We start from the raw sequence: 26,417 nt of genomic DNA on the forward strand, positions 1-26,417 counted from the left end.
ATCAAACCAGCTTACAATCGCCTTCCCTTCCCCACAGCAGACAACCTGTGAGGTAGGTGGGGCTGAGAGAGCTCTAACAGAGCTGTGACTGGCTCAATGTCGCCCAGGTGGCTTCGTGTGTAGGAGTGGGGAAACAAATCCAGTTCACCAGATTAGCGTCTGCTGTTTATGTGAAGGAGAGGGGAATCAAACCCAGTTCTCCAGATCAGAGCCCATCGCTCAAACCACTGCTTTTAACCACTGCACCACGCTGGCACCCTTCTTGTTTATGGAAAGCTCCAGACCCAGCAAAGCTCTGGCTGAGCCACTGGTGTGATTGACGTAGTTCCCAAGACTCCCTTGCATTGTGTGTGGGTTTGTGGCAGATGTGCATTGAAGTGGGAAGAGTTCCCTCAAAGTAGAAACGTAGTGGAGAGTTAGCGTGGTGCAGTGGTTTAAGAGCGGTAGTTTGGAGCAGTGGACTGATCTGGAGAACTGGGTTGGTTTCTCCACTCCTACACATGAAGCCAGCTGGGTGACCTTGGGCTAATCACAGCTCTCTCCGCCCCACCTACGTCATAGGTTGTCTGTTTTCGGGAGAGGAAGGGAAGGAGATTGTAAGCTAGTTTGATTCTCCTTAAAAGGTAGAGAAAATTGGCGCATAAAAGCCAACTCTTCTTCTACTTCTTTGAGCATGTTAAGTGAACAAATAACTTCCTCACATTCTGCAAACGATCCATCTATTTTTTCTTACCCGCCACTGATTTTACCAGTGGCTTTGCTCTTGAGTGTTCTCCGCTGCCTCTTTTCTCCTTTTCCCTCCCCCCTCCCCCTTTTTTTCCTGGCGGTTATGAAAATGCAAAAAGCTAGTCCTCTGAGTACTGACTCTCTTAACCGTCTTTCCTTTCAGGGAGTTAGAGCTGAGAATTCTCACCTCGTCCATGTCTCCGCAGCGGCGGATGCATCTTCAGACTTACATTGAATGCCAGCCACGTTACTCTGCGTGGACGTCGTTGGCATCTGTTCGCAGAACGCCTCGAGAAGCTCATGGCTCGGTAGATGCTGGATAATCCTGAAGGAGGACTTGTATTATACCCGTATTCCTCTCCCATCCTTTTTTCTTTTTCTTTCCTTGAAAGTATCACAGGCAACTGGGAAGGAAGAGGCGGCTTTGCAGAATGCGTTTAAAACACACATTCATTCCCAGATCAGCGATACGATCTGAGCTGGGATCCCTGTTCTTTTTTAACACTCCCCGGGTTTCCTCTCTCGTCTGTTTATGATCATCCGTAACTGCAGCAGATCGCCGGTTCCACACGTGAGATCTTTCTATGAAGTTCTTGTGTTCCTGACGGGAGTTTTTAAAGGGTTGGGGTTTTTTGGGTGTTCAAACCCCAGAGGTTAAAAAAAAAAAAAGGTGCCTTTCCATTTAGGGTTGGGGGTGAGCTTTGGGAGCCTGCCGTCTTTTCCCCATTTGGTCCCCGTTTTATATACCGGAGGAAGTGTCCTGCAGACCCAGAACTCCCGTGCAGATGGCTTTTCTGGAAACGCTGGAGGGTGGCTTTTTGCATGCCTTGGAAAATATGAGTGGAGAAGACCTTTTGTGATCGAAAAGTGCAAGATTGATCTGTCCCTTGTAATGAGAACAACAGAGGGGACGGGAAAGAGTATCTCTGCTCCTTTGTCTGAGCTTTCCAATTTCTGTTGTATTGGGTTCAGTTGGGCGGAGACGCGGTTTTTTGTGTTTCCCGTCATAATTTTAGAAAAACTTTTAAGGAAATGATAAACGTCTAATGCGCGCGTATGAGGAGCAGAGTTGACCAATCCAACAATGAAACCATACAAAGTGTTTCTTGGCATTAGCTGGGGGTTTCCTTGCGTGCTGGGGTGGGGGGGTTATATTGAATACTCATGTTGTTGATGTGTTTTTGGCTTCATGGATATCCCCCCCCCCTTACTCAGATTCTCCCCTCTTGAAGATACGATGGGTGAGGAGGGTAAAGAAATCCACGTGTGTGAATTTCTGATTGCCCAGTGTCTTTGTAAAACAATTTACCAACCTTTGGCATGGGTATGTGAGGCGGAAGAGAGGGGTAGGAATTCAAGCTTTGGAGGGGGATGCGACTCTCCCATAAGAGGGGAACTTCACACACACAACACCCCAATGAATATTGGTACTGTAAATTAGTGCCTTTCCTGTTTGGGGATGACTTCGTATGACCAGATCCCTAAAAGGCATTTATCAAAATCATTCTTTCTGACGTGTTTTGAACTTCTGGGGAACCTTCGGGGTTGAGACTTTCGGGGAACAATATACAAGTAGAGAGAAGTTTTTACCACGTCAATTCTGGGCCAGGCTTTATTTAGGGAGCCAGTTAGAAATTTTTCCCCAAGTCTTGTCGGTTGCAGTCCTTCAAATGAATCAAGCCCCCTTACCCTGGTTTGGTTTTATTTCCCCACAATCAATTGCCTGTACGGATTTTTTTTTCTAGAAAAGTCTGGCTAATTCTCAACAATCTTGCAAAAGTGTAGTCTTTGTTCACTGTGGAAAGGAGATCACGTTGTACTTGCTGTAGAAAAGTGCACCATTGATTGATAACGTGTACAGACTTTGAGATCTGTGTGGGCGGGGGGGCTTGTTGGATCGGTTTTCTTCATGGTCTCCGATGGGCTGCAGTGGGTAAGACGTTCCCGCGTTTCAAAAACAAAAAGCGGCTTTTCCAGGTTGCCCTGCGCCGATTTGGGAAAGTTCGAGCATCCTTTGTACGTATTCCAAACACACACTCCGTTCTCTGACTGCTAACGATAAACGCTTTGGATTGTGTTAGCATCTTAATGTACAGTTCTTGTTGCGGAATATTAGTTTTGTAATAAAACATTGAACTACCAGATTTCAAATCCTGACCTTGCTACTGTGTTTCTTTTCACAAAGCCAGGCATGTGCATTTCCTTTTTTTTTTTAACAGTCCTTTGCAGTTAAAAGGTATTTCAGGTTTTTAAAAACCAATCCAGCAGCAAAGTCCTTTGGCTTTTTATTATTTTATTTTATTAGATTTATACCCTGCTCTCTTCCCAGCCAAGACGAGCATCAGAGCAGCTAACAATCATTGACAAGAAGAAGAAGAGTTGGTCTTTATACTTATACTGAATCAGTCCATCAGGGTCAGTAGTTGGTTTTTAGATGCCGACTTTCTCTACCACTTAAGGAAGAATCAAACCGGCTTACAATTGCCTTCCTCTCCCCACAACAGACCACCCTGTGAGGTAGGCGAGGCTGAGAGACCACTAAGAGAGCTGTGACTATCCCAAGGTCACCCAGCTGGCTTCATGTGGAGGAGCGGGGAAACAAATCCAGTTCACCAGATTAGCCCCCGCCGCTCATGTGGAGGAATGGGGAATCAAACCCGCTTCTCCAGATCAGACTCCACCACTCCAAACCATCGCTCTTAACCACTACACCATGCTGGCTCTACCAGCCAGCGTGATCAGAGTCATAGCATAAAATTCAACATAATACAACATAGTTAAAAATCAGTAAAATATAACAGTAAAGCCAATGAAACTTGTTAAACCAAATGGCACACATTAGTAGCTCAGTGGGGCCATAGTAAGATGGGGGGAGAGGAAGCAATCAGGCCAACCAAGAGCTGATGAAATGAAACAGAAAACAAGAGGGGATGGACAGGGAGGCCAGCTATGATATAATATCAACCGTTGCTGTCCTCAACAATAGGCCTGGCAGAACATAGAATCATAGAGTTGGGTCATAAAGGTGATCTAGTCCAGCCCCCTGCTCAATGCAGGATCTGCCTAGAGCATCCCTGACAACTGTTTGTCCAGCCTCTGCTTAAAGACTGCCAGTGAGGGGGAGCTCATCATGTCCCTAGGTAGCTGATTCCACTGACGAACAACTCTTTAAAAAAACGTTTTCCTAATATCTAGCCAGTACCTTTCCTCCCGCAATTTAAACCCATTATTGCGAGTCCTATCCTCTGCTGTTAAATACTTCAAGAGAGCAACCATGTCCCCCCTCAACCTTCTCTTCTCCAGACTAAACATTCCCAACTCCCCCGGTCTTACATCTCTGTCTTACAGGCCCTGCAGAACTATGTTAGGTCCCGCAGGGGCCTGGTCTCATTGGACAGAGAGTTCTGCCAGGGCTGAAAGGACCCTGGCCCTAGTTGAGGACAGCGGGACACTCTTCAGGCCAGGGACCACCAGTAGGTTGTTATTGAGGTCTCCTTGCTCTGTTGTCCCCCCGTTACTGACTTGGATGCCCCGAACCTCTTGGGTTCTGTTCAAGTGTGCTTCTAGAATAATAATCTCTTAGCGTTCTACTGTTATGTCATAAGTACGAGGAAGGACTAGAAGACTGATACTCCCAGCCTGATCTCAGAAGCTGAGCAGGATTGGTCCGGGTTAGTACTTGGATGGACCGCCAAGGAAGTCCAGGGTTGCTACGCAGAGGCAGGCAATGGCAAACCACCTCTGAACATCTCAGACCTAATGGGTTCGCCATAAGTTGGCTGTGACTTGACGGGCGGGGGAGATCAGCAACTTCTGCAGCCGTATGGATGATTTCTTCCTCTCTCCTCCCCCCCCCCCAAAGGTGGTCAATTCGCTTGTATGACCCCAGCCACATCTCCGCACTATGCAGCTTGGCTAGAGACACCATAGCGGGGCAGAACACGAGTAGATCTTCAGAGCCGAACCGCGAAGCTCTGACTCAGTTCTCACGTCTGCAATGAACCTGTGTGGGCTTACACAACATGTGATCTCTTGCAAAGGGGACTTATAATGTACCCACCTACACTACAGGGCTATTTTTTTGTTTCATTGCATCAAGGGCTTTTATGAGTGTTAGGCAATTCAGAATATAAATGTATTGAAAAGATGACAGTTGCCTCACCAATAGGTTCTGGGGCTACAGTTTGTCTTGGATAAATCCCTGCGATGCGATCGTTGCTGTGTCGAGACATTTTTGAGAAGAAGAGTTGGTTTTTATATGCCGACTCTCTACCACTTAAGGAAGAATCAAACCGACTTTCAATCGCCTTCCCTTCCCCTCCCACAAAAGATACCCTGTGAGGTAGATGGGGCTGAGAGAGCACTAAGAGAACTGTGACTGGCCCAAGGTCACCCAGCTGGCTTCATGTGGAGGAGTGGGGAAGCCAACCCGGTTCTCCTGATCAGACTCCACCGCTCATGTGGAGGAGTGGGGAATAGAACTCAGTTCTCCAGATCAGAGTCCACTGCTCATGTGGAGGAGTGGGGAATCGAACCCGGTTCTCCAGATCAGAGTCCGCCGCTCCAAACCACTGTTCCTAACCACTACGCCACGCTGTAGAGGCGCTTGGGACAAGAAGAAGGAAGTAGTGAGCAAAAGACGATTCTAACAGAACAAATAATTTGTGGTTTGTCTAAGAAAAGAGTGGCGCCTAGGAGTGGAGGTTGGAGTCAAAAATTGAGTTATTGAACATTGTGGCCTGATGGCGACAGGGCTGGAGCAATGAGATCTAGCAACTTGCACGATGCTTTGTGGTCAGTCCACAAGCAAGCTTGCAGCTCGGTGGGGAGAAACTACAGAGGCGTACAGCAACGTCCCGTTTCTAAGACAGTAAGTATGGGAGCTGGCGCATGCCTTTTTGAAAACCAGGTTAAGAACATAAGAAAGGCCCTGCTGGATCAGACCAAGGCCCATCAAGTCCAGCAGTCTGTTCACACAGTGGCCAACCAGGTGCCTCTAGGAAGTCCCCAAGCAAGAGAGCACTAAGGTTCTCTGACCTTTCCGCTTTTCTGTGTTTTGAAAGATGTGGCTTTAGGGATGAGACGCATAACGCTACTCAGATCCTCAATCAACAGAGTCTGAGGTCTGATGAACTTTTTCTGGTACAGGTCTCATGAAATTCCCCCTCCCCAAAAAATTGGAACAGTTCCTCTGGGAAACCTGTATTAAAATGTTGAAAACAGAAAAACTGTCCTAAGCGATCATTGGTCAGGCCACAGCTGGAGTATTGTGTGCAGTTCTGGAGGCCCCACTTCAAAAAGGATGTGGACAGAACGGAGCGGGTGCAGAGGAGAGGACGAAGATGACCAGGGGCCTGGAGACCAAGCCCTGCAAGGAAAGGCCAAGGGGACTTGGGAATGTTCAGTCTGGAGAAGAGGAGGTTGAGGGGGGACATGAGTATTTGAAGGGCTGGCACTTAGAGGAGGGCAGGGAGCTGTTCCTGTTGGCAGCAGAGGATAGGACTCGCAATAATGGGTTTAAATTGCAGGCGGAAAGGTCCCGGCTGGATATTAGGGAAAGGTTTTTTACTGTAAGAGTTGTTCGACAGTGGAATCAGCTGCCTTGGGAGGTGGTGAGCTCCCCCTCACTGGCGGTCTTTGAGCAGAGGCTGGACAAACACTTGTCAGGGATGCTCTTGGCTGGTCCTGAATTGAGCAGGGGGTTGGACTAGATGGCCTTTATGGCCCCTTCCAACTCTATTATTCTATGAAAATGATTAATATGAAAATACCATATATATTCTAGCCATCTACCGTTATGCAAAAATAATAACCATATTAATCCTAGGCAATTGCATATCAGTATATGAAAGTCATAATATCAAACACATCAATATATGAAAACCAGACAGAAACTATCTTAGGCTCATGACACGTTCCTTAGGCTCATGATTCTAATCCCTCTTGAGATTTAATAACTTGTGGACAGATGACATCTCATTGATTCACAAGTGTAAAAACCGATCATTTCCAGGACAATATTGAAGAAGAGTTGGTTTTTATATGCTGACTTTCTCTGCCACTTAAGGGAGACTCAAACCGGCTTACAGTCACCTTCCCTTCCCCTCCCCACCACAGACACCCTGTGAGGTAGGTGAGGCTGATTGAGCCCGAAGAGAGTTGTGACTAGCCCAGTGTCACTCAGCTGGCTTTGTGTGTAGGAGAGGGGAAACCAACCCGGTTCACCAGATTAGCCTCTGCCGCTCAAGTGGAGGAGTGGGGAATCAAACCCGGTTCTCTAGAACCACCACTCCAAACCACCGCTCTTAACCATGACACCACGCAATACTAGAAATCAAAAAAGCCGTCTCATCTTTAAAGTATTCTTGCATAGTGATGTCTATTTGATATGGCTTCTGCAATTGTTATCGATAGTTATTGATTCTGAGTAATGGTAGATTGTTGGAATACATGTGGTGTTTTTGTATCCACTGTTGAGGGTGCTTTTCGATTTGCAGCGTTCATGATGTTTTCATCAATTATTTTCGAAGACAGGCTTCTAGTCCATTTGTTGGCAATAATGTAATTTCTACTGTTTCCAGTGCTCTGCTCTTATTACAGTCATAGACAGCCTCTTAGTGTTTTCCTTTGTTAAAGAAAAATGCTAATTAATATGACTTCTGGCAGTGAGCGGGTCACTTTAAGTGTCCTTACATATGCACAGAGGCAATATTGTCCTTAGAATTTATTTTGCTGAATAATCAAACTGACACTGACATGATTTTTTGTACCAGTTTGGGAAATACCTGAACATTTTTGGAGCGGAGCCTGAGGAGGGGAGGGTGTGGGAGGGGAGGGACTTCAATGCCATAGAGTCCAATTGCCAAAGCGGCCATTTTCTCCAGGTGAACTGATCGCTATCGGCTGGAGATCAGTTGTAATAGCAGGAGATCTCCAGCTAGTACCTGGAGGTTGGCAACCCTAATTATAATAGGCATGCTCCTCTGATCATGGAGAGAATTAGCATGCAGCATGACTAGTATCCATTTTGATTAGTAGCCATGGATAGCCCCTCTCCTCTATGAACATGTCCGCTCCCCTCTTAAAGCCTTCCAAGTTGGCAGCCATCACCACATCCTGGGGCAGGGAAAAAAGCCCTGCTGGATCAGATCAAGGTCCATCAAGTCCAGCAGTCTGTTCACACGGTGGCCAACCAGGTGCCTCTAGGAAGCCCACAAAAAGACAACTGCAGCAGCATTGTCCTGCCTGTCTTCCACATCACCTGATATCATAGGCTTGCTCCTCTGATCCTGGAGAGAATAGACGCGCATCATGACGGGGGTTGGACTAGATGACCCTGGTGGTCCCTTCCAACTCTAGCATTCTAGGATTCTATGACTAACTCTATGATTCTAGTCTGCTCCTTCGATCCTGGAGAGAATAGGCATGCATCATGATTAGTAACCATCTTGACTAGCATCTTGACTAGTCCTGTCTTCTATAAAACATAAGAAAGACCCTGCTGGATCAGACCAAGGCCCATCATGTCCAGCAGTCTATTCGCACAGCGGCCAACCAGGGGCCTCCAGGAAGCCCACAAACAAGACGGCCACAGCAGCATTGTCCTGCCTGTGTTCCACAGCACCTCACATAATAGGCATTCCTCTCTGATCCTGGAGAGAATAGGTATACATCATGACGGGGGTTGGACTAGATGACCCTGGCGGTCCCTTCCAACTCTATAATTCTATTCTCTCCTCTGATCTTGGAGAGAATAGGCATGCATCATGGCTAGTATCCACAGCGCCCAATGTATTAGGCCTGCTCCTCTGACCCTGGAGAGAACAGGCGCGCATCATGACTGGGGTTGGACTAGATGACCTTGGCGGTCCCTTGGCGGTCCCTATGATTCTATGAGTATCCACAGCGCCCAATGTATTAGGCCTGCTCCTCTGATCCTGGAGAGAATAGGCATGCATCATGACGGGGGTTGGACTAGATGACCCTGGCGGTCCCTTCCAACTCTATAATTCTAGGATTCTATGACTAACTCTATGATTCTAGCCTGCTCCTTCGATCCTGGAGAGAATAGGCATGCATCATGATTAGTAACCATCTTGACTAGCAGCCATTGATAGTCCTGTCTTCTATAAAACATAAGAAAGGACATGCTGGATCAGACCAAGGCCCATCATGTCCAGCAGTCAATTCGCACAGCGGCCAACCAGGGGCCTCTAGGAAGCCCACAAACAAGACGGCTGCAGCAGCATCCTGCCGGTGTCCCACAGTACCTGGTATAATAGGCATTCCTCTCTGATCCTGGAGAGAATAGGTATGCATCATGACAGGAGTTGGACTAGATGTCCCTGGCGGTCCCTTCCAACTCTATAATTCTATTCTCTCCTCTGATCTTGGAGAGAATAGGCATGCATCATGGCTAGTATCCACAGCGCCCAATGTATTAGGCCTGCTCCTCTGATCCTGGAGAGAATAGGCATGCATCATGATGGGGGTTGGACTAGATGACCCTGGCGGTCCCTTCCAACTCTATAATTCTATTCTCTCCTCTGATCTTGGAGAGAATAGGCATGCATCATGGCTAGTATCCACAGCGCCCAATGTATTAGGCCTGCTCCTCTGATCCTGGAGAGAATAGGCATGCATCATGACGGGGGTTGGACTAGATGACCCTGGCAGTCCCTTCCAACTCTATAATTCTATTCTCTCCTCTGATCCTGGAGAGAATAGGCATGCATCATGGCTAGTATCCACAGCGCCCAATGTATTAGGCCTGCTCCTCTGATCCTGGAGAGAATAGGCATGCATCATGACGGGGGTTGGACTAGATGACCCTGGCAGTCCCTTCCAACTCTATAATTCTATTCTCTCCTCTGATCCTGGAGAGAATAGGCATGCATCATGGCTAGTATCCACAGCGCCCAATGTATTAGGCCTGCTCCTCTGATCCTGGAGAGAATAGGCATGCATCATGACGGAGGTTGGACTAGATGACCCTGGCGGTCCCTTCCAACTCTATAATTCTATTCTCTCCTCTGATCCTGGAGAGAATAGGCATGCATCATGACGGGGGTTGGACTAGATGACCCTGGCGGTCCCTTCCAACTCTATAATTCTATTCTCTCTGATCCTGGAGAGAATAGGCATGCATCATGGCTAGTATCCACAGCGCCCAATGTATTAGGCCTGCTCCTCTGACCCTGGAGAGAATAGGCATGCATCATGACGGGGGTTGGACTAGATGACCCTGGCGGTCCCTTCCAACTCTATAATTCTATTCTCTCCTCTGATCTTGGAGAGAATAGGCATGCATCATGGCTAGTATCCACGGCGCCCAATGTATTCGGCCTGCTCCTCTGACCCTGGAGAGAAGAGGCGCGCATCATGGCCAGGTTATGGTTGCCTGTTGAGAATGTGGAGGCGGGGAGGGAAAGGCGCCTCCAGAGCGCGTTGAGAGACCCGCTGGGCCGCCGCCGCTCGCAAAGCCGGAGGGGCGGGGCGGGGCGGGGGCGGGGCGGCGTGCGGCGTGCGCGCATGCGCCCCGTCCTCATTGTTGGGCTGGGGCTGACGTCCTGCCTGCGGGGTGGTCCGGCGGGGGCCGCTCCGGCCAGCCTCGGGCGCGCGCCCCCCCGCCCCGCCCCTCCCCGCCCGTCTGCAGGGCTCGGCCGCTGGATGAAGGCTGCAGGGCCCGCCGGGCGCGGAGGGGGGCGGGCGGCGGCAAGATCGGGACCCCCGGCGGCGCAGCGGGGCTGGGGGCGACGGAGGCGGCGGCGTCGGCGGCGTCGGGGGTCCGGCCGGCCATGCCCAGCTCCGCCCCCCGGCCGGATGGAGGGGAGGGCGGCCCGGATCCCGGCCCGGGGGGGCTGCTGCTGCTGAGCCCCCCCGCCGGGGAAGGCAGCGCCCGCCCCCCGGAGCATCCCTCCCGGCCTCCCCCCGAGGGGGAGGGCGAGGAGGGGGAGACGGCGGCCGCCCTCCGGCTCGCCCTGGACCAGCTCTCCGTCTTGGGCGGGGAGGCGGCGGCGGCGATGGAGGCCGCCTTGGGGGCGCCCCCCGAGGAGGGCAGCCCCCCGGCCCCGCCGGCCGCCGAGCTCTTCGGGCCCTTCCCCGGCCCCCTGCTGGCCGGACCGCTCGGCCTCATCGGCAGCCGCAAGCGGAGCGTCAACATGACCGAGTGCGTCGTCGTGCCCACCTCCGAGCATGTGGCCGAGATCGTGGGCAGGCAAGGTAGCGAGGCAGGGAGGCAGGGAGGGAGGGAGGGAGGGAAACCGGGCCGGGGTGGGGTGGGGGGGAGAGAAAACCCGCATCGAATCCGCTTCGAGTTCTGATTAAGGGCAAGGCAGGGGGAGGCTTCGCCAAGCCCGCCCACTCGGGAGAGCAGAAGGGCTGGAAAACCATTATCCCCCCCCGGGGGGGGGGTTCATTGTCAAGCCGCACACCCACCCTGGGCCCGTCTCCCCTATGATTTCCCCCAAACCCTGGGCCCGTCTCCCCCATGTGTTTCCCCCAAACCCTGGGCCCATCTCCCCCATGTGTTTCCCCCAAACCCTGGACACATCTCCCCTATGATTTCCCCCAAACCCTGGGCCCATCTCCCCTATGATTTCCCCCAAACCCTGGGCCCGTCTCCCCTATGATTTCCCCCAAACCCTGGGCCCGTCTCCCCCATGTGTTTCCCCCAAACCCTGGGCCCATCTCCCCCATGTGTTTCCCCCAAACCCTGGACACATCTCCCCTATGATTTCCCCCAAACCCTGGGCCCATCTCCCCTATGATTTCCCCCAAACCCTGGGCCCGTCTCCCCCATGTGTTTCCCCCAAACCCTGGGCCCATCTCCCCCATGTGTTTCCCCCAAACCCTGGACACATCTCCCCTATGATTTCCCCCAAACCCTGGGCCCATCTCCCCTATGATTTCCCCCAAACCCTGGGCCCGTCTCCCCTATGATTTCCCCCAAACCCTGGGCCCGTCTCCCCCATGTGTTTCCCCCAAACCCTGGGCCCATCTCCCCCATGTGTTTCCCCCAAACCCTGGACACATCTCCCCTATGATTTCCCCCAAACCCTGGGCCCATCTCCCCTATGATTTCCCCCAAACCCTGGGCCCGTCTCCCCCATGTGTTTTCCCCAAACCCTGGACACATCTCCCCTATGATTTCCCCCAAACCCTGGGCCCATCTCCCCTATGATTTCCCCCCAAACCCTGGGCCCATCTCCTCTATGTGTTTCCCCCAAACCCTGGGCCCATCTCCCCTATGTGTTTCCCCCAAACCCTGGGCCCATCTCCCCCATGTGTTTTCCCCAAACCCTGGGCCCATCTCCCCCATGTGTTTCCCCCAAACCCTGGACACATCTCCCCTATGATTTCCCCCAAACCCTGGGCCCATCTCCCCTATGATTTCCCCCCAAACCCTGGGCCCATCTCCTCTATGAGTTTCCCCAAACCCTGGGCCCGTCTCCCCCATGTGTTTCCCCCAAACCCTGGACACATCTCCCCTATGATTTCCCCCAAACCCTGGGCCCATCTCCCCTATGATTTCCCCCAAACCCTGGGCCCATCTCCCCCATGTGTTTCCCCCAAACCCTGGACACATCTCCCCTATGATTTCCCCCAAACCCTGGACCCATCTCCCCTATGATTTCCCCCCAAACCCTGGGCCCATCTCCTCTATGAGTTTCCCTAAACCCTGGGCCCATCTCCCCCATGTGTTTCCCCCAAACCCTGGACACATCTCCCCTATGATTTCCCCCAAACCCTGGGCCCATCTCCCCTATGTGTTTCCCCCAAACCCTGGGCCCATCTCCCCTATGTGTTTCCCCCAAACCCTGGGCCCATCTCCCCTATGTGTTTCCCCCAAACCCTGGGCCCATCTCCCCCATGTGTTTCCCCCAAACCCTGGGCCCATCTCCCCCATGTGTTTCCCCCAAACCCTGGACACATCTCCCCTATGATTTCCCCCAAACCCTGGGCCCATCTCCCCTATGATTTCCCCCAAACCCTGGGCCCGTCTCCCCTATGATTTCCCCCAAACCCTGGGCCCATCTCCCCCATGTGTTTCCCCCAAACCCTGGACACATCTCCCCTATGATTTCCCCCAAACCCTGGGCCCATCTCCCCTATGATTTCCCCCCAAACCCTGGGCCCATCTCCTCTATGTGTTTCCCCCAAACCCTGGGCCCATCTCCCCTATGTGTTTCCCCCAAACCCTGGGCCCATCTCCCCCATGTGTTTTCCCCAAACCCTGGGCCCATCTCCCCCATGTGTTTCCCCCAAACCCTGGACACATCTCCCCTATGATTTCCCCCAAACCCTGGGCCCATCTCCCCTATGATTTCCCCCCAAACCCTGGGCCCATCTCCTCTATGAGTTTCCCCAAACCCTGGGCCCGTCTCCCCCATGTGTTTCCCCCAAACCCTGGACACATCTCCCCTATGATTTCCCCCAAACCCTGGGCCCATCTCCCCTATGATTTCCCCCAAACCCTGGGCCCATCTCCCCCATGTGTTTCCCCCAAACCCTGGACACATCTCCCCTATGATTTCCCCCAAACCCTGGACCCATCTCCCCTATGATTTCCCCCCAAACCCTGGGCCCATCTCCTCTATGAGTTTCCCTAAACCCTGGGCCCATCTCCCCCATGTGTTTCCCCCAAACCCTGGACACATCTCCCCTATGATTTCCCCCAAACCCTGGGCCCATCTCCCCTATGTGTTTCCCCCAAACCCTGGGCCCATCTCCCCTATGTGTTTCCCCCAAACCCTGGGCCCATCTCCCCTATGTGTTTCCCCCAAACCCTGGGCCCATCTCCCCCATGTGTTTCCCCCAAACCCTGGACACATCTCCTCTATGATTTCCCCCCAAACCCTGGGCCCATCTCCTCTATGAGTTTCCCTAAACCCTGGGCCCATCTCCCCCATGTGTTTCCCCCAAACCCTGGACACATCTCCCCTATGATTTCCCCCAAACCCTGGGCCCATCTCCCCCATGTGTTTCCCCCAAACCCTGGGCCCATCTCCCCTATGAGTTTCTCTAAACTGTGGGTTCTCAACAAGGGGGGGATTCCCCCCCAGGGGGGATTTTAGGGTTCCAGGGGGGGGAATTGGGACCACTGTTCATCAAAAAGCCACTTATGCATGGGAGGTTTTGCCTTGGATTTGCCGCTTTCTAGATGCACATTTTCCCCATCCGGATTCTCAAAACTCTGCAGGGGGGCTTATTTTTCAGTTTTGAGAATTCGGATGGGGAAAATGTGCATCTAGAGAGCAGCGAATCCAGGGCAAAACCTCCCATGCATAAGGGGCCAAAGTCCTGTAGATTATGTCCAAACTGTAAAATGGTAGTTTGTTTTTAATTGAATCTGCAGCGTTCAAGAAAGTTTAGGACTGTCTTGGGAAGGGGGGGGGTATTATATTCTGAACAATGGTAGAAGGGGGGAATGGAGCAAAAAACGGTTCAGAACCACTGCCCTAAACAGTTCGGGGATCCCTTTCTTTCTTACCTTGCTTCAACCTGGGCTTCTTAAACTTTTCCCTCTCACCATCCCTTTTTGCCCGAGAAATTTTTATATATAAAACAGGTATGCAAATCAAACATTTACTGATAACATCAAATTTTTCATGACCCCTACGTTCAGCACAGGGCCGCGACCCACAGTTTAAGAAGCTTTGGCTTAAACAACCAAGAGGGGAGTGTTTCCCCCGCCCCCAAAAGAACAGAGAATCAGCATCTGGGCCTTACAGATGTGCTCAGGTGGTAGGCCTTTTTTTAAAGTTTGGGGGGAGATTGGGAGGGGGATGCATGAATAGGGATGGGATGGGAGGTATGGGGGGGGGGCGCAGGCAACAGAGGCTGAAGATAACCCCAAGGTAGAGAGAGAGAGAGAGAAACCTTCCCCCTTCGTTTATATCCGCCTTGCAAACATGTTTGTGTTTTTCGAAAGAGGAAAAACTGGGCTTTGCTCCCCCCCCCCCAGCTGTGTGTTTATAAATTTTGCTTTATTATTATATTCTCACCACCACCACCACCCCCTTTCTAAGGGTGTTGTTATTCCAATTTTGAGGCTCTGGAAGATGCTGAAGGTGTCTGGGCCTAGCCTGGTAGGCTTTTGAGTTCCTTTCAATGTCTTTGTTCCTCTCTGGTGCACGGCTAGGCTAGGATGTGGAAAGACGGGATTTAGAATGCCTTGAACATCTGGAGTTGTAAATCCGGAGCGATCTGGACCCTGCACACCTGAGCCCACCCCCACCCCCCATCCTCAGCCCCTTTACAAAAAAAGGAAGAGAGAGATACCTGTGTATATCCCAAAAGAGAGTCTGGCTTTTGTTTCTTTGCACCCGCACAATAAAGCCAAGCGGGTACATAAGCTCCGCTGGAGAGGTTCGACCTGAACTGGCTTCTGCCCATGTGCAAAGTTTGCATCTTTATAGGTTCGATGCACCTTGTTTTTGAAAACTTGGACAGATTGCTGGACCTCATGCGGGAATCTGTTCCCTCCCCCGGCCCACCTTTCAAAGGCTTGTTTTGGGCTCCGGTGCCGTTCAGCCTTTGAATGATTTTTTAAAAAATAAATACGAAATATTATTTATATGGGATTGGGAATTGTGATTGGAGATGGGTTTTAGGAGGAGGGAGAATTTTTATTGTGGAAAAACCTGACCGGGCGTAAAGAAGACAATGGGTCAAATTCAACTGATCCCTCCCAGTAACCCCCCCTTTTGTGTCTCAATGCATATGAATGCAACCAACATGTGTGTTAAAAATAAACCTTTCCCCTGCTGTAAAAGATAACGAAATGGCCATTTTGCATAAAAACAGACTCTGCGCCTTTCTTCTCTCCCAGGGGGAAGCTACGGCTGCCCCCCCACACACACACCTCCATAAGCCCAGGACAACTACCTTGCTTTCTAATATTCTTGTACCTGTCTGTGTTTCCACCTTTGCAAGGCACGTGGGCCTTTTCTCCCCTTCCCCTAAGTGGGGCAGGGTGTCTGCCCCATTGTTCGCTTTGTTAGCACAGACCATGCCGCGTTGAGCATGGTGACATCACGCTCCCGGTTTCCTATTGGCCGGTTCGGGGAATGCCGGCCCCCCTTTCCTCCCCTCCCCAGCTCTCAACTATATTTAGTCTGTGTCTCCTCTCTGCCAACTTTTCTGCTTTCCACCACCAGCGTGTGATTTCTAGAAAATTTTAATAGATTTACATGGATGCCAGGCATCGGTTCTGACTGGAAGACTCAGCCTCCGATCTGGGATCTGCGGCGTGTGGGAACCCTCTGGGGTTCTGAGAGGTGCCGTTTGGGGTGTGCTCTTAGAGGAATTTGTCTCGGACACACAAAGCTTCCTTATCCTTATCTACTTTCTTAGTCCCTTTAACTGGAGATGCCGGGGATTGAACCTGGGACCTTCTGAATGCCAAACAGATGCTCTGCCACTGAGCCATGGCTCCTCTCCATGGCTCTCCAGGGTCTCAGGCAGAGGTCTTTCACATCCACCTACTGTCTGATCCCTTTAACTGGAGATGCTGGGGATTGAACCTGGGACCTTCTGCATGCCAAACAGAGGCTCTTCCACTGAGCCACAGCTCCTCCCTATGAAGCTACCTTATACTGAATCAGACCCTCGGTCCATCAATGTCAGTATTGTCTATTCAGACCGTCAGCAGCTCTCCAGGGTCTCAGGCAGGGGTCTTTCACATCACCTACTCGCCTAGTCCCTTTAACTGGAGATGCCGGGGATTGAACCTGGGACCTTCTGCAGCAATACAGCAAAGTACACAAAATGCTGAGATTGTCGTCTGCAGAATCAGACCATTTAGCTCAATCTGGCCTTCCCGGATTCTCATCCCTTCTCCAGGGCCTCGGGCGGAGAAACCTCTTTCCCAACACCTGAGATCTTTTTACGCTGGAGGGCTAGGAACCAAACCTCCAACTTTGCGCGTGCAAAGTGCAGGTTCTAACATGTTCCTACCCCAAAACGAGGCATTGGGTTGACAAGAAGCCGTGTGCAGAATCTGGCCACCGGCCCATCTAGCGCAAGGAGGTCGGTGCCTCTCTCTACAGGGTCTTAAGCGGGAAAAGGGCTTATCCAACATCTGTCCCTGGAGATCCTTTAACTTACTAGAGACACCAGGGATTGAAGCTTCTGCAAGCAAAGCAGGTGCTCTGCCATTGACCTACAGTGGCACTTCTTTGCTTAACAAGTGCCATAACAAGGCATTGTATCGAGGAGGGCATCTGCCCTTGGGCTCGGTTGTGCCCACCGTGCTACAAAACAAAAGACGCGCAGAACATACTGGGCACCATTCTACAATAAGAACATCAGAAAAGCCCTGCTGGATCAGACCGAGGCCCATTAAGTCCAGCAGTCCATTCACACAGTGGCCAACTGGGTGCCTCCAGGAAGCCCGCAAACAAGACGAGTGCAGCAGCACCATCCTGCCTGTGTTTCACAGCACCTAATATATTCGGCATGCTCCTCTGATCCTGGAGAGAATAGGGATGCATCCTGACTAGTATCCATTTTGATCCTGCCTGCGTTCCATAGCACCTAATAGAATAGGCCTGCTCCTCTGATCCTTGAGATAATAGGTGAGCATCATGACTAGTATCCATTTTGACTAGTAGCCCTCTCCTCCATGCACATGTCCATTCCCCTCTTAAAGCCTTCCAAGTTGGCAGCCATCACCACATCCTGGGGCAGGGAGTTCCACCATTTAACTATGCGCCGTGTGAAGAAATGCTTCCTTTTATATGTTTTGAATCACTTATGGAACTCACTGCCACATGATGTATCGATTCCCGCCCAGGTGGCTTGGAAAACAGTTGTATCAGCCGGGATGGTTAAATGGAACCTCCATGTCCACAGGCAGTTGTGCTTGGTAGGGGCGAATGTGGGAGAGTGTCTGTCCTCCTTGCCTGGTGCGTGGGCTTCCTGTCGGTCAGCTGGCTGACCACTATGGGAAACTATGCGAAATGCTGCTTCGGGGTAGCCCCGCATGGCTCTTCTTACATTTTTCTTGAGATCAAGCACATGGGCCAAGGTTACGTCTCTGAAATGGCCCAGCGGCATTCTCTGCCAATGCTGAATTTTTTTTTTTTAAAGAGCTTCTAGGATAAATAATTGAAAGGGAAAATGCGGTCTCTGGTCTGCCTTTTTCGGATGCACGGACGCGTGCGTAAGAATTCTTAAGCAGAGGGGACGCTTCCTTGCCTCTCTCAGGATTTCCAAGACCCAGTAAATAATTTAAATGAATCGACTTTGTTCTCTTCCCTAGGGCTATGCGCAGTTGGCTTTTGGTGGATTTGCAGACGTGCAGGAAAGCCGGGGAATAGGCTACCGGCTGCAGTTCAGAGTAGGCAGTTGCAGGGATGGCCGGACCCAGGGGTCGGACGCTGGCTACAAGCCTGTGCGTCATCACTTGGGAATGAGCCCCACGAAACCCAGTGGGGCTTACCTCGGAGTAAATCTGCGCACGATCAGACTGAGTCTCCCTTGCCTCGCTGGGTTTGGGGGAACCAAAGGGGTTGAGCTAATAAACACATATAACAACCAATAAACATAGTTATTTGTAACTGTGTTTGTGCTTTTTAAGAAGCCTGTATTTTAGGCCCTGTGTTTTTAAATACATTTGTGCACAATATATAATAAAAACAGATTTATTGGTTTTTATGTTAGATAGCTCAACCCTTTGTTTTCCCTTTACTTTTTAGGGTGAGTTTCTTTGTTCCCCTTTTTCTTCACTGGTTTCTCACTGGGTTCAGAAAAGCTTGTTTGCAAAAATGACTAGGAAATTTGTGGGTAGTTTTTTAAAAGACCTCTCTGTTCTGACCTGCTAGTAGAGTTGCCAACCTCCAGGTAATAGCTAGAGGTCTCCTGCTATTACAACTGATCTCTAGTCGAAGGTGATTGTAAGCTGGTTTGATCTTCCTTAAGTGGTAGAGAAAGTTACCATATAAAAACCAACTCTTCTTCTTTTTACTCCTGGAGAGCCAGAGTGGTGTAGTGGTTAAGAGCGGTGGTTTGGAGCGGCAGACTCTAATCTGGAGAACCGGGTTCAATTCCCCACTCCTCCACACGAGTGGCGGATGCTAATCTGGTGAACCAGGTTGGTTTCCCTGCTCTTACACATGAAGTCAGCTGGGTGATCTTGGTCTAGTCACAGTTCTCTCTGAACTCTCTCAGCCCCACCTACCTCACGGTGTCTGTTGTGGGGAGGGGGAGGGGAGGTAATTGTAAGCCAGTTTGATTCTCCCTTAAGTGGTAGAGAAAATCGGCATATAAAAACCAACTCTTCTTTTTCTTCTCACGTTCCAGGATGCAAGATCAAAGCTTTAAGAGCAAAAACCAACACCTACATAAAGACACCGGTGAGAGGGGAGGAGCCCATTTTCATTGTGACGGGCCGGAAAGAGGATGTCGAAATGGCCAAGCGAGAGATCCTCTCGGCTGCCGAGCACTTCTCCATGATCCGAGCCACTCGCAACAAAGTCAACGGGGTGTCAGGCACAGTCTTAGGTCCCCCAAACCTCCCTGGGCAGACTACAATCCAGGTGCGGGTGCCTTACCGCGTGGTCGGCTTGGTGGTGGGTCCCAAGGGGGCCACCATCAAGCGGATTCAGCAGCAGACCCACACGTACATTGTGACCCCGAGTCGGGACAAGGAACCCGTCTTTGAGGTCACGGGCATGCCCGAGAACGTCGACCGGGCTCGGGAGGAAATCGAAGCCCACATCACCATGAGGACCGGCTCCTTTATCGACGTCAGCAACGACAATGACTTCCACACCAATGGCACGGACGTCTGCCTGGATTTGCTGGGCGGCGGCAGTCCCTCCAGCCTGTGGGCCAAAGCTCCCAACCCTGCCCGGAGGTCCCTGCCCAGCATGCGGAGCGATAACCTCGGTCCTTTGGGTAACCCTACCTCCGTGACAGAGCCTTATTACGGTGGCCCCGCGGCTGACGGGCCCGCCGGCGGCCCCTTCAGAGCCAGCAACAGCTTCTCTTTCGGTGAGCCCCCGGCCCCCGCGCTCGACGACGCCGATTTCGGGTTTGATTTCCTGGCCCTGGACGTCACCTCGCCGACCACCATCTGGTCTCCTTTCGAACCCCCTGGCAACCCGCTTTCGGCCTTCGGCGGCTCCTCTTCCCTCAACGGCAACCCCCCAAGACGCGACAGCACGACCACGCCTCGACACTCCCCGACCCTCCCTGAGACCGGCGCGCCCCTGGAGCACCCTTTAGCCCGGCGCATCCAGAGCGAGCCGGTCAGCAACCTCTCTTGGCTGCCCACCCAGGACTCCCATTCCTCATTCTCGGACAGCACCGGCTATTCCTCTTCCTCCTCCTTACCCGGCAGCGTGTCCGCCGCCTCGGGCTCCCCGACGGATTCCAGCGGCTCCGACGGGCCTCGCAAGACCTCTCGGGAGTGCATGGTGTGCTTCGAAAGCGAGGTCATCGCCGCCCTGGTGCCCTGCGGCCACAACCTCTTCTGTATGGAGTGCGCCATGCGCATCTGCGGCAAGCCGAAACCGGAGTGCCCCGCCTGCCACACGCCCGCCACGCAAGCCATTCACATTTTCTCGTAGTGGGCTCCTCCAGGGCCCCTCCCCTTCCTCCCTACCAAAAAAAACATGGCTTTTTCAAACTCCAAACTGTTGAAAACAACCTCTTTTTAAAAAGATTAAAAAATCGAGGTGGGTTGGTGGCGGGGAGTCAGGGAAGAAATGGAATCTATCGTGTCTTGGGTGGGACACAAAACGGAAGAATGGGAGGGGGAAGGAAAGGGTAGAGATAAATAAGACTGGAAGCGGGGAACGGGGCCAAGAAATGCGAGGGGCGAATTGCAAAATATTGAGGGGGGAGGGATTTTAAAAAGTTTACAGAATAGCTTTAATGGTCAACCCGCGGGTGCAAACCAGGTTGGAGACAGTTCCAACTATTTCTCCATTTTCTTTTCTTTTCCAAAGAACAGTATTCTTTTGTAAAGATTAATAAATCAAGCAGAATTGAGGTCCATGTGCACTTTTTAGGAAACAACGAAGGGTGTTTTTTTTTCTTTTGTTTAAAAAAAACCTTTTATTTTTTTGATTTTTATACCATAAGTTTTTTTTAATGCAGTTCTAGAGTGTACATACATATATATTATTTTTGTCGTGAAGTCAAATTTTAACTCGTATTCTGCTTGTCTCTGAAATCCAGATGAAGAGGCTGGGGTGGGGTGGGGGTTGATCATGAAAGGTATTTACTTGGGGGAGGGGAGACCAAATGTTATCGTAACGAACTCATGCAAAAAAAAAGAAGAGAGAAATATTTCTATCTTTTTTTTAAAAGTTGAATTTCCTTTTTAAAGTTTTATTTTTCAACCTCTGTATATGTAGGGAATTTCTAGGAGAAAATAAGTACTTTATTGAATAAATTTTAAGAACTATATATATAAAATTATATATATATATAATTTTAAAAATGGGGCTGGGGAAAATTGGAACTTTTAACCTTAAGACGGCTAAAGAACTGATTATATATATTTGCTGAGCTGACTTGACGGTTATGACACTTGTATCCAGAGCTTTATTTTTTTGAACTTTCAGAGCCTTGTTAATTAAAATACTTTTTGCTAAATATGAACACACACCCCGAGTCCATCTGCTATACTGATGCTGCTGTTTTCCGGGATTTCATCTTTCAAGGGAGCTCCCTGCCGATTATCTCTAATCAGGAACCTTTTACTACATAGTGGAGGTTTCCAGCAAAATGTTATTGGGTGCACACTCCATTCATTTGCAGGGTGTCGCAGGGATGATGGGTTGTCTTGGGCCTCCTTTCTTCACATCACCACCACCGTCCATTACTGCTCTCATTGTGGGCCTAAAAAAAATCTCGAAGAAGAACCTCTGGGCAACCTGCAGAATAGAAGTCTCTTAGCCAAACCAGTATTTAACACAGTGTTAGGCGCCGTACAAATGGGGCCTGTGGTGAATCTCTCCCGCAGTCAGGAATCGTCAACCCGTCCCCTTTCCTTCTTCCTGCAGGGTGGCTGGTTCATAGTTACTTATTGGTTGAAACGCACTCTGCACATGCTTGATTACCCTTTGCCAGAACAGGGTGTAGCAGCCGGCTTGGGTCATAGAATCGTAGAGTTGGAAGGGACCACCAGGGTCATCTAGTCCAACCCTGCACAGTGCAAGGAATTCACAACTACCTCCCCCACACACACCCCTAGTGACCAGAAGATGGCCAAGGTGCCCTCCTTCTTGTGATCTGCCTAAGGTCACAGAATCAGCATTGCTGACAGATGGCCATCTAACCTCTTCTTTAAAAACCTCCAGGGTCAAGTATGCAAAAGAGATGGGTTGGTTTTAAGAGCACCCATGTATCTCAGTGCCTTGGTAGAGGCATAGGATTGCCAGGTCCCTCTTCACCACAGGTGGGAGTTTTGGGGGCGGAGCCTGAGGAGGGCGGGGCTTGGGGAGGGGAGGGACTTCAATGCCACAGAGTCCAATTGCCAAAGCGGCCATTTTCTCCAAGTGAACTGATCTCCATCGGCTGGAGATCAGTTGTAATAGTGGGATATCTCCAGCTGGTACCTGGAGGCTGGCAACCCTAGAGAGGCACCTTTCTGATAGGGAGCTGCCAACTGCAGAGCAACTCAGACCCACAAGCTCCAGGATTTGAACCTGGGACTTTCTGTGGCCCCAGCCTGAGCGCAGGCGCCTTGGCAGAACTATCTGTACTTGAGTTGATTCTCTTTATAACCCCTTTTCCACCACAGAGCTCCCGCCTGCCATTCGTAGAGGTTTTCAAAGCATGTCCTCCCATGCCTGTCTGTGGGCTTTTCCCTTTTACTGGTTTTTTAAAAAAATTATTGCAAATTGGCAATCAGTTTATGGGGCTTTTTAAAGTTCTGCTAGTCGGAATGGTAGGAAGGAATGGCTTTTGTTAGGCAGCAAAGCCAGGGTGTATGCGAATAAATCTCACCCTGGTGGGTGGGCTGTGGCTCAGTGGAAGAGCTGCTTTGCATCCTGAAGGTGCCGGGATCAATACGTGGCATCTCCAGTTAAAAGCAGGTAGCAGGTCAGGTAAGAACATAAGAAAAACCCTGCTAGATCAGATCCAGACCCATCAAGTCCAGCGGTCTGTTCACACAATGGCCAACCGGGTGCCTCTAGGAAGCCCCCAAACAAGACGGCTGCAGCAGCACCATCCTGCCTGTGTTCCACAGCACCTAATATATTAGGCGTGCTCCTCTGATACTGGCTAGAATAGGTATGACTAGTATTCATTTTTACTAGTAGCCATGGATAGCCCTCTCTTCCATGAATATGTCCACTCCCCTCTGAAGTGTTCTAAGTTGGCAGCCATCACCACATCCTGGGGCAGGGAGAAAAGCCCTGCTGAATCAGACCCAGGCCCATCAAGTCCAGCAGTCTGTTCACACAGTGGTCAACCAGGTGCCTCTAGGAAGCCCACAGCAAGACGACTGCAGCATAGGCCTGCTTCTCTAACAGAATAGGTATGCATCATGAGTAGTATTCACTTTGACTAGTAGCCATGGATAGAAAAAGAGTTGGTTTTTATGCCCCGCTTTTCTCTACCTTTAAGAGTCACAAAGTGGCTTGCAATCACCTTCCTTTCCCCTCCCTACAACGGACACCGTGTGAGGTAGGTGGGGCTGAAAGAGGAGAGAACTGTGACTAGCCCAAGGTCACTCAGCAGGCTTCATGTGTAGATGTGGGGGGAACCAACCCGGATCACCAGATTAGAGTCCGCTGCTCATGTGGAGGAGTGGGGAATCGAACCCGGTTCTCCAGACGAGAGTACACTGCTCTCAACCACTACGCCACAAAATGCGAAAGGCATCCACCTGAGGCCCTGATAATCTGCCAGTCTTAAGGAGACAATCCTGACCTCAAGAGACCAAAGGTGTGACTTTGTCTAAGGCAATTTTGTGTTTACAGGCCAAATCTAGTTCAATTATTTCTAGGTGAGAACCTTTGGCAGTTTTAAAGCAGGAGGTGACAATATAAAGCTGCCTCATACTGAATCTCAGATCCTTGTGTTCTCCACCTATCTCTCCTGGGTTTTCAGGTAAGGGTCTTTCTAAACTCCTGAAATCCTTTAATGCAGGGGTGGGGAACATCAGGCCCTGGGGCCATTTAAGGCCCGCGAAATCATTTGGTCTGGCCCTTCGTAGGTCCTGGCAGATCTCTAGCTCAGAAGGATATAAGAATGGCAATCCGCCCCCTCCCGCAGACAGGAATAGCCTCTATTCGAGGTGGATGTGAGTTTGTTTTGCCGAGAAAAGGAACCTTTTCCCCCCTTGCAGAAGAGTCCGAGCTGCTAGGACAGTCCAAGAAACTGTGTTGACCCTTTCCCACCCCAGCCATGGAGACACGTATTCCCTCTGTACTACAAGAGGGCTGGGGGCAGAAGTGGTGACAATGGAGGGGTTAAAGGAGGCAGGGCCAGAATGCAAGGGGGGGGGGGAGTTCTTAGCCAGTGTGTCCTCACTTCGCGGGCAGAGGTAGCAGGAGCCGGCTGTAGAATCCGGCCCCGACCACGCGGAGCAGGCACAACTCCGGCTTGTGGCTAGACGGCTATGCCCGGCTGGTGCAACAGACCATCCTGTGCCACCAGGTGGGCGAGTGCGCCACCAGTTGGCTGCCTGCCTGCTTGCCCGTGCCGGGGGGGGGGTCATCTGGGGCAGCTGCCTCCTTGGGTCTTGGTCGGCTAATTTTTAAATTGATAATTTTGTATGGCCCGCGAATGATGTTATAAATATCCAAACGACCCTTGGTGGAAAAAAGGTCCCCCACCCCTGCTTTAATGGCTGGCGTCTGCTCTGTCCCTCCTGCTTTCTCGGTAGATCAGTGATGCTTTAGCACTCTTTTGGTGCTAAAACACATTTCAGATGCCGTGGCAGTCGTCTTAATTGTGGCCTTCCTAGAAGCCCCTGGTTGGCCACTGTGTGAACAGACTGCTGGACCTGATGGGCCTGGGTCTGATCCAGCAGGGCTTATCTTATGTTCTTGACCCCTGCTTGTATGTTCTCCCTAGACCGGTTTGCGCTCAAATCATACCTCGCCTGGTGCCAAACTTTTGGAAATCTTTAGGACAGAACTGCAAACAAACATAGCACTGCTTATTCTAAGATCAGGCACTTTGGTGAGGGATTTGTGCCTTTGACATGCATATCTGCTGTGTGAGCCAGTTTGCATTCGACATAGTTGGCCGGAAGTAGAGGGGCTCTGAAGGGGAATAAAATGATGTAATCTGAAGGGGGGGTAGAGGCAGTAAGACCCCCTCAGGCCTTCCCCACATATTCCTGTTTACTAGACAAAAGATCCTATTTTCTGGCCCTCTTGCAGAGGAGAGCGACATGGATGATCAGGGGCCTGGAGACCAAGCCCTGTGAAGAAAGGCTGAGGGAGTTGGGAATGTTCATTCTGGAGAAGAGGAGGTCGAGGGGGGACAGGATTGCTCTCTTTAAGTATTTGAAGGGCTGCCACTTAGAGGAGGGCAGGGAGCTGTTCCTGTTGGCAGCAGATAGAACTTGCAATAATGGGTTTAAATTGCGGGCGGATATTAGGGGGGGATTTTACAGTAAGAGTTGTTCGACAGTGGAATCAGCTCCCTAGGGAGGTGGTGAGCTCCCCCTCCCTGGCAGTCTTTAAGCAGAGGCTGGACAAGCACTTGTCAGGGATGCTCTAGGCTGATCCTGCATTGAGCAAGGGGTTGGACTAGATGGCCTGTACGGCCCCTTCCAACTCTATGATTCGACCAAATGGCTGCCCCTCTTGATTTGTTTGTTTTTGCTTTGTGAAATAGCGTTCTTCACAAGTTTTTCCACGATGGTTCCTTGCAATGTCGGTCTTCAGAATTTCCACACACTCACCCCAGGAGTCTCTCGGGTTGCATCCCTCCTCTGGCGCTCAGCTTCATGCATGCAGATCCATCCCCTGCAGTTGCCGGGGTGCATTTTCAACCATTATGACGGTGTTGCATACAGGCAGGTCTGAGTCTCTGCTTTCCACACAGCAATGTATCGGTGCTGAAGGAAGCAGAGCCTGGTGCGTCTTTTACTCTTGCCGGGAGGGGCCGGCACCTCCTCAATAGGCACAGAAACAGTACACTCACAATTCAGGAACAAGGTCACATACAGATGCTAGTTCCTCACCCTTGAGGTCTTGGCTGCAGGCCACGGCTTTCTTCGAAGTTCAACAACACGGCAAACAGGACTCCAAATGAAGCTTCTCAAGATAAGGGTTAGAAGAGATAAATCTCAGACGAGGTTGTCAGACACAGCCGGCATGCAATAACATTTGCTCCCACGAGGCACTTAACGGCCAGTCTTGCTTATATTGTCTTCGTGACTCTCCAGGTGTTTCAGCTCAACTGTCAGCTTCAGATTCTGATTCCTCCTGTGCCAACTTACGTCTTTTGTCCAAAAGCCGGGCCGACTTTCTCCTTTGCTGCAGTGCCATTCTACCTTTTACTCTTCTTCTCTCCACTGGTGGAGGAGACCCTGAAGGTGAAAGGCTTTCTCTTCCCTGTTCCTGTTCTCTTGTTTCAGACGGCCAGTCTTCTGGCTCAGAGGCTGTGAGCTCTTGACCCATCGAACCAGAAATCACTACAGAGACAATCAGATTCCAAGCAGATGGCTTTACTGGTCAAATAGGCAATACAGTGCATTGAAGGCAAGA

At 50.9% G+C, this 26,417-nt stretch overlaps 1 protein-coding gene across 1 annotated transcript; it reads left to right on the forward strand.

Moving 5' to 3' along the window:
* Nucleotides 1-10,523: 10,523 nt before the first annotated feature.
* MEX3D (mex-3 RNA binding family member D) lies at nucleotides 10,524-20,329 on the forward strand. Its single transcript, XM_056867708.1, has 2 exons — nucleotides 10,524-10,947; nucleotides 19,033-20,329. The coding sequence occupies exons 1-2, from the start codon at nucleotides 10,524-10,526 to the stop codon at nucleotides 20,301-20,303; spliced, it is 1,695 nt and encodes a 564-aa protein (XP_056723686.1). The 3' UTR covers nucleotides 20,304-20,329.
* The last annotated feature ends 6,088 nt before the right edge of the window (nucleotides 20,330-26,417 follow it).

This window comes from Euleptes europaea, chromosome 2 (assembly GCF_029931775.1).
Source record: "Euleptes europaea isolate rEulEur1 chromosome 2, rEulEur1.hap1, whole genome shotgun sequence".
In the NCBI taxonomy this organism is placed as follows: domain Eukaryota; kingdom Metazoa; phylum Chordata; class Lepidosauria; order Squamata; family Sphaerodactylidae; genus Euleptes; species Euleptes europaea.

Excerpts from the sequence above, each read along its gene's own strand:
- MEX3D (XM_056867708.1), top strand. The coding sequence starts at position 10,524 with ATGCCCAGCTCCGCCCCCCGGCCGGATGGAGGGGAGGGCGGCCCGGAT. Across the intron at positions 10,948-19,032 it reads CGAGATCGTGGGCAGGCAAG|GATGCAAGATCAAAGCTTTA; the intron begins GTAGCGAGGCAG and ends CTCACGTTCCAG.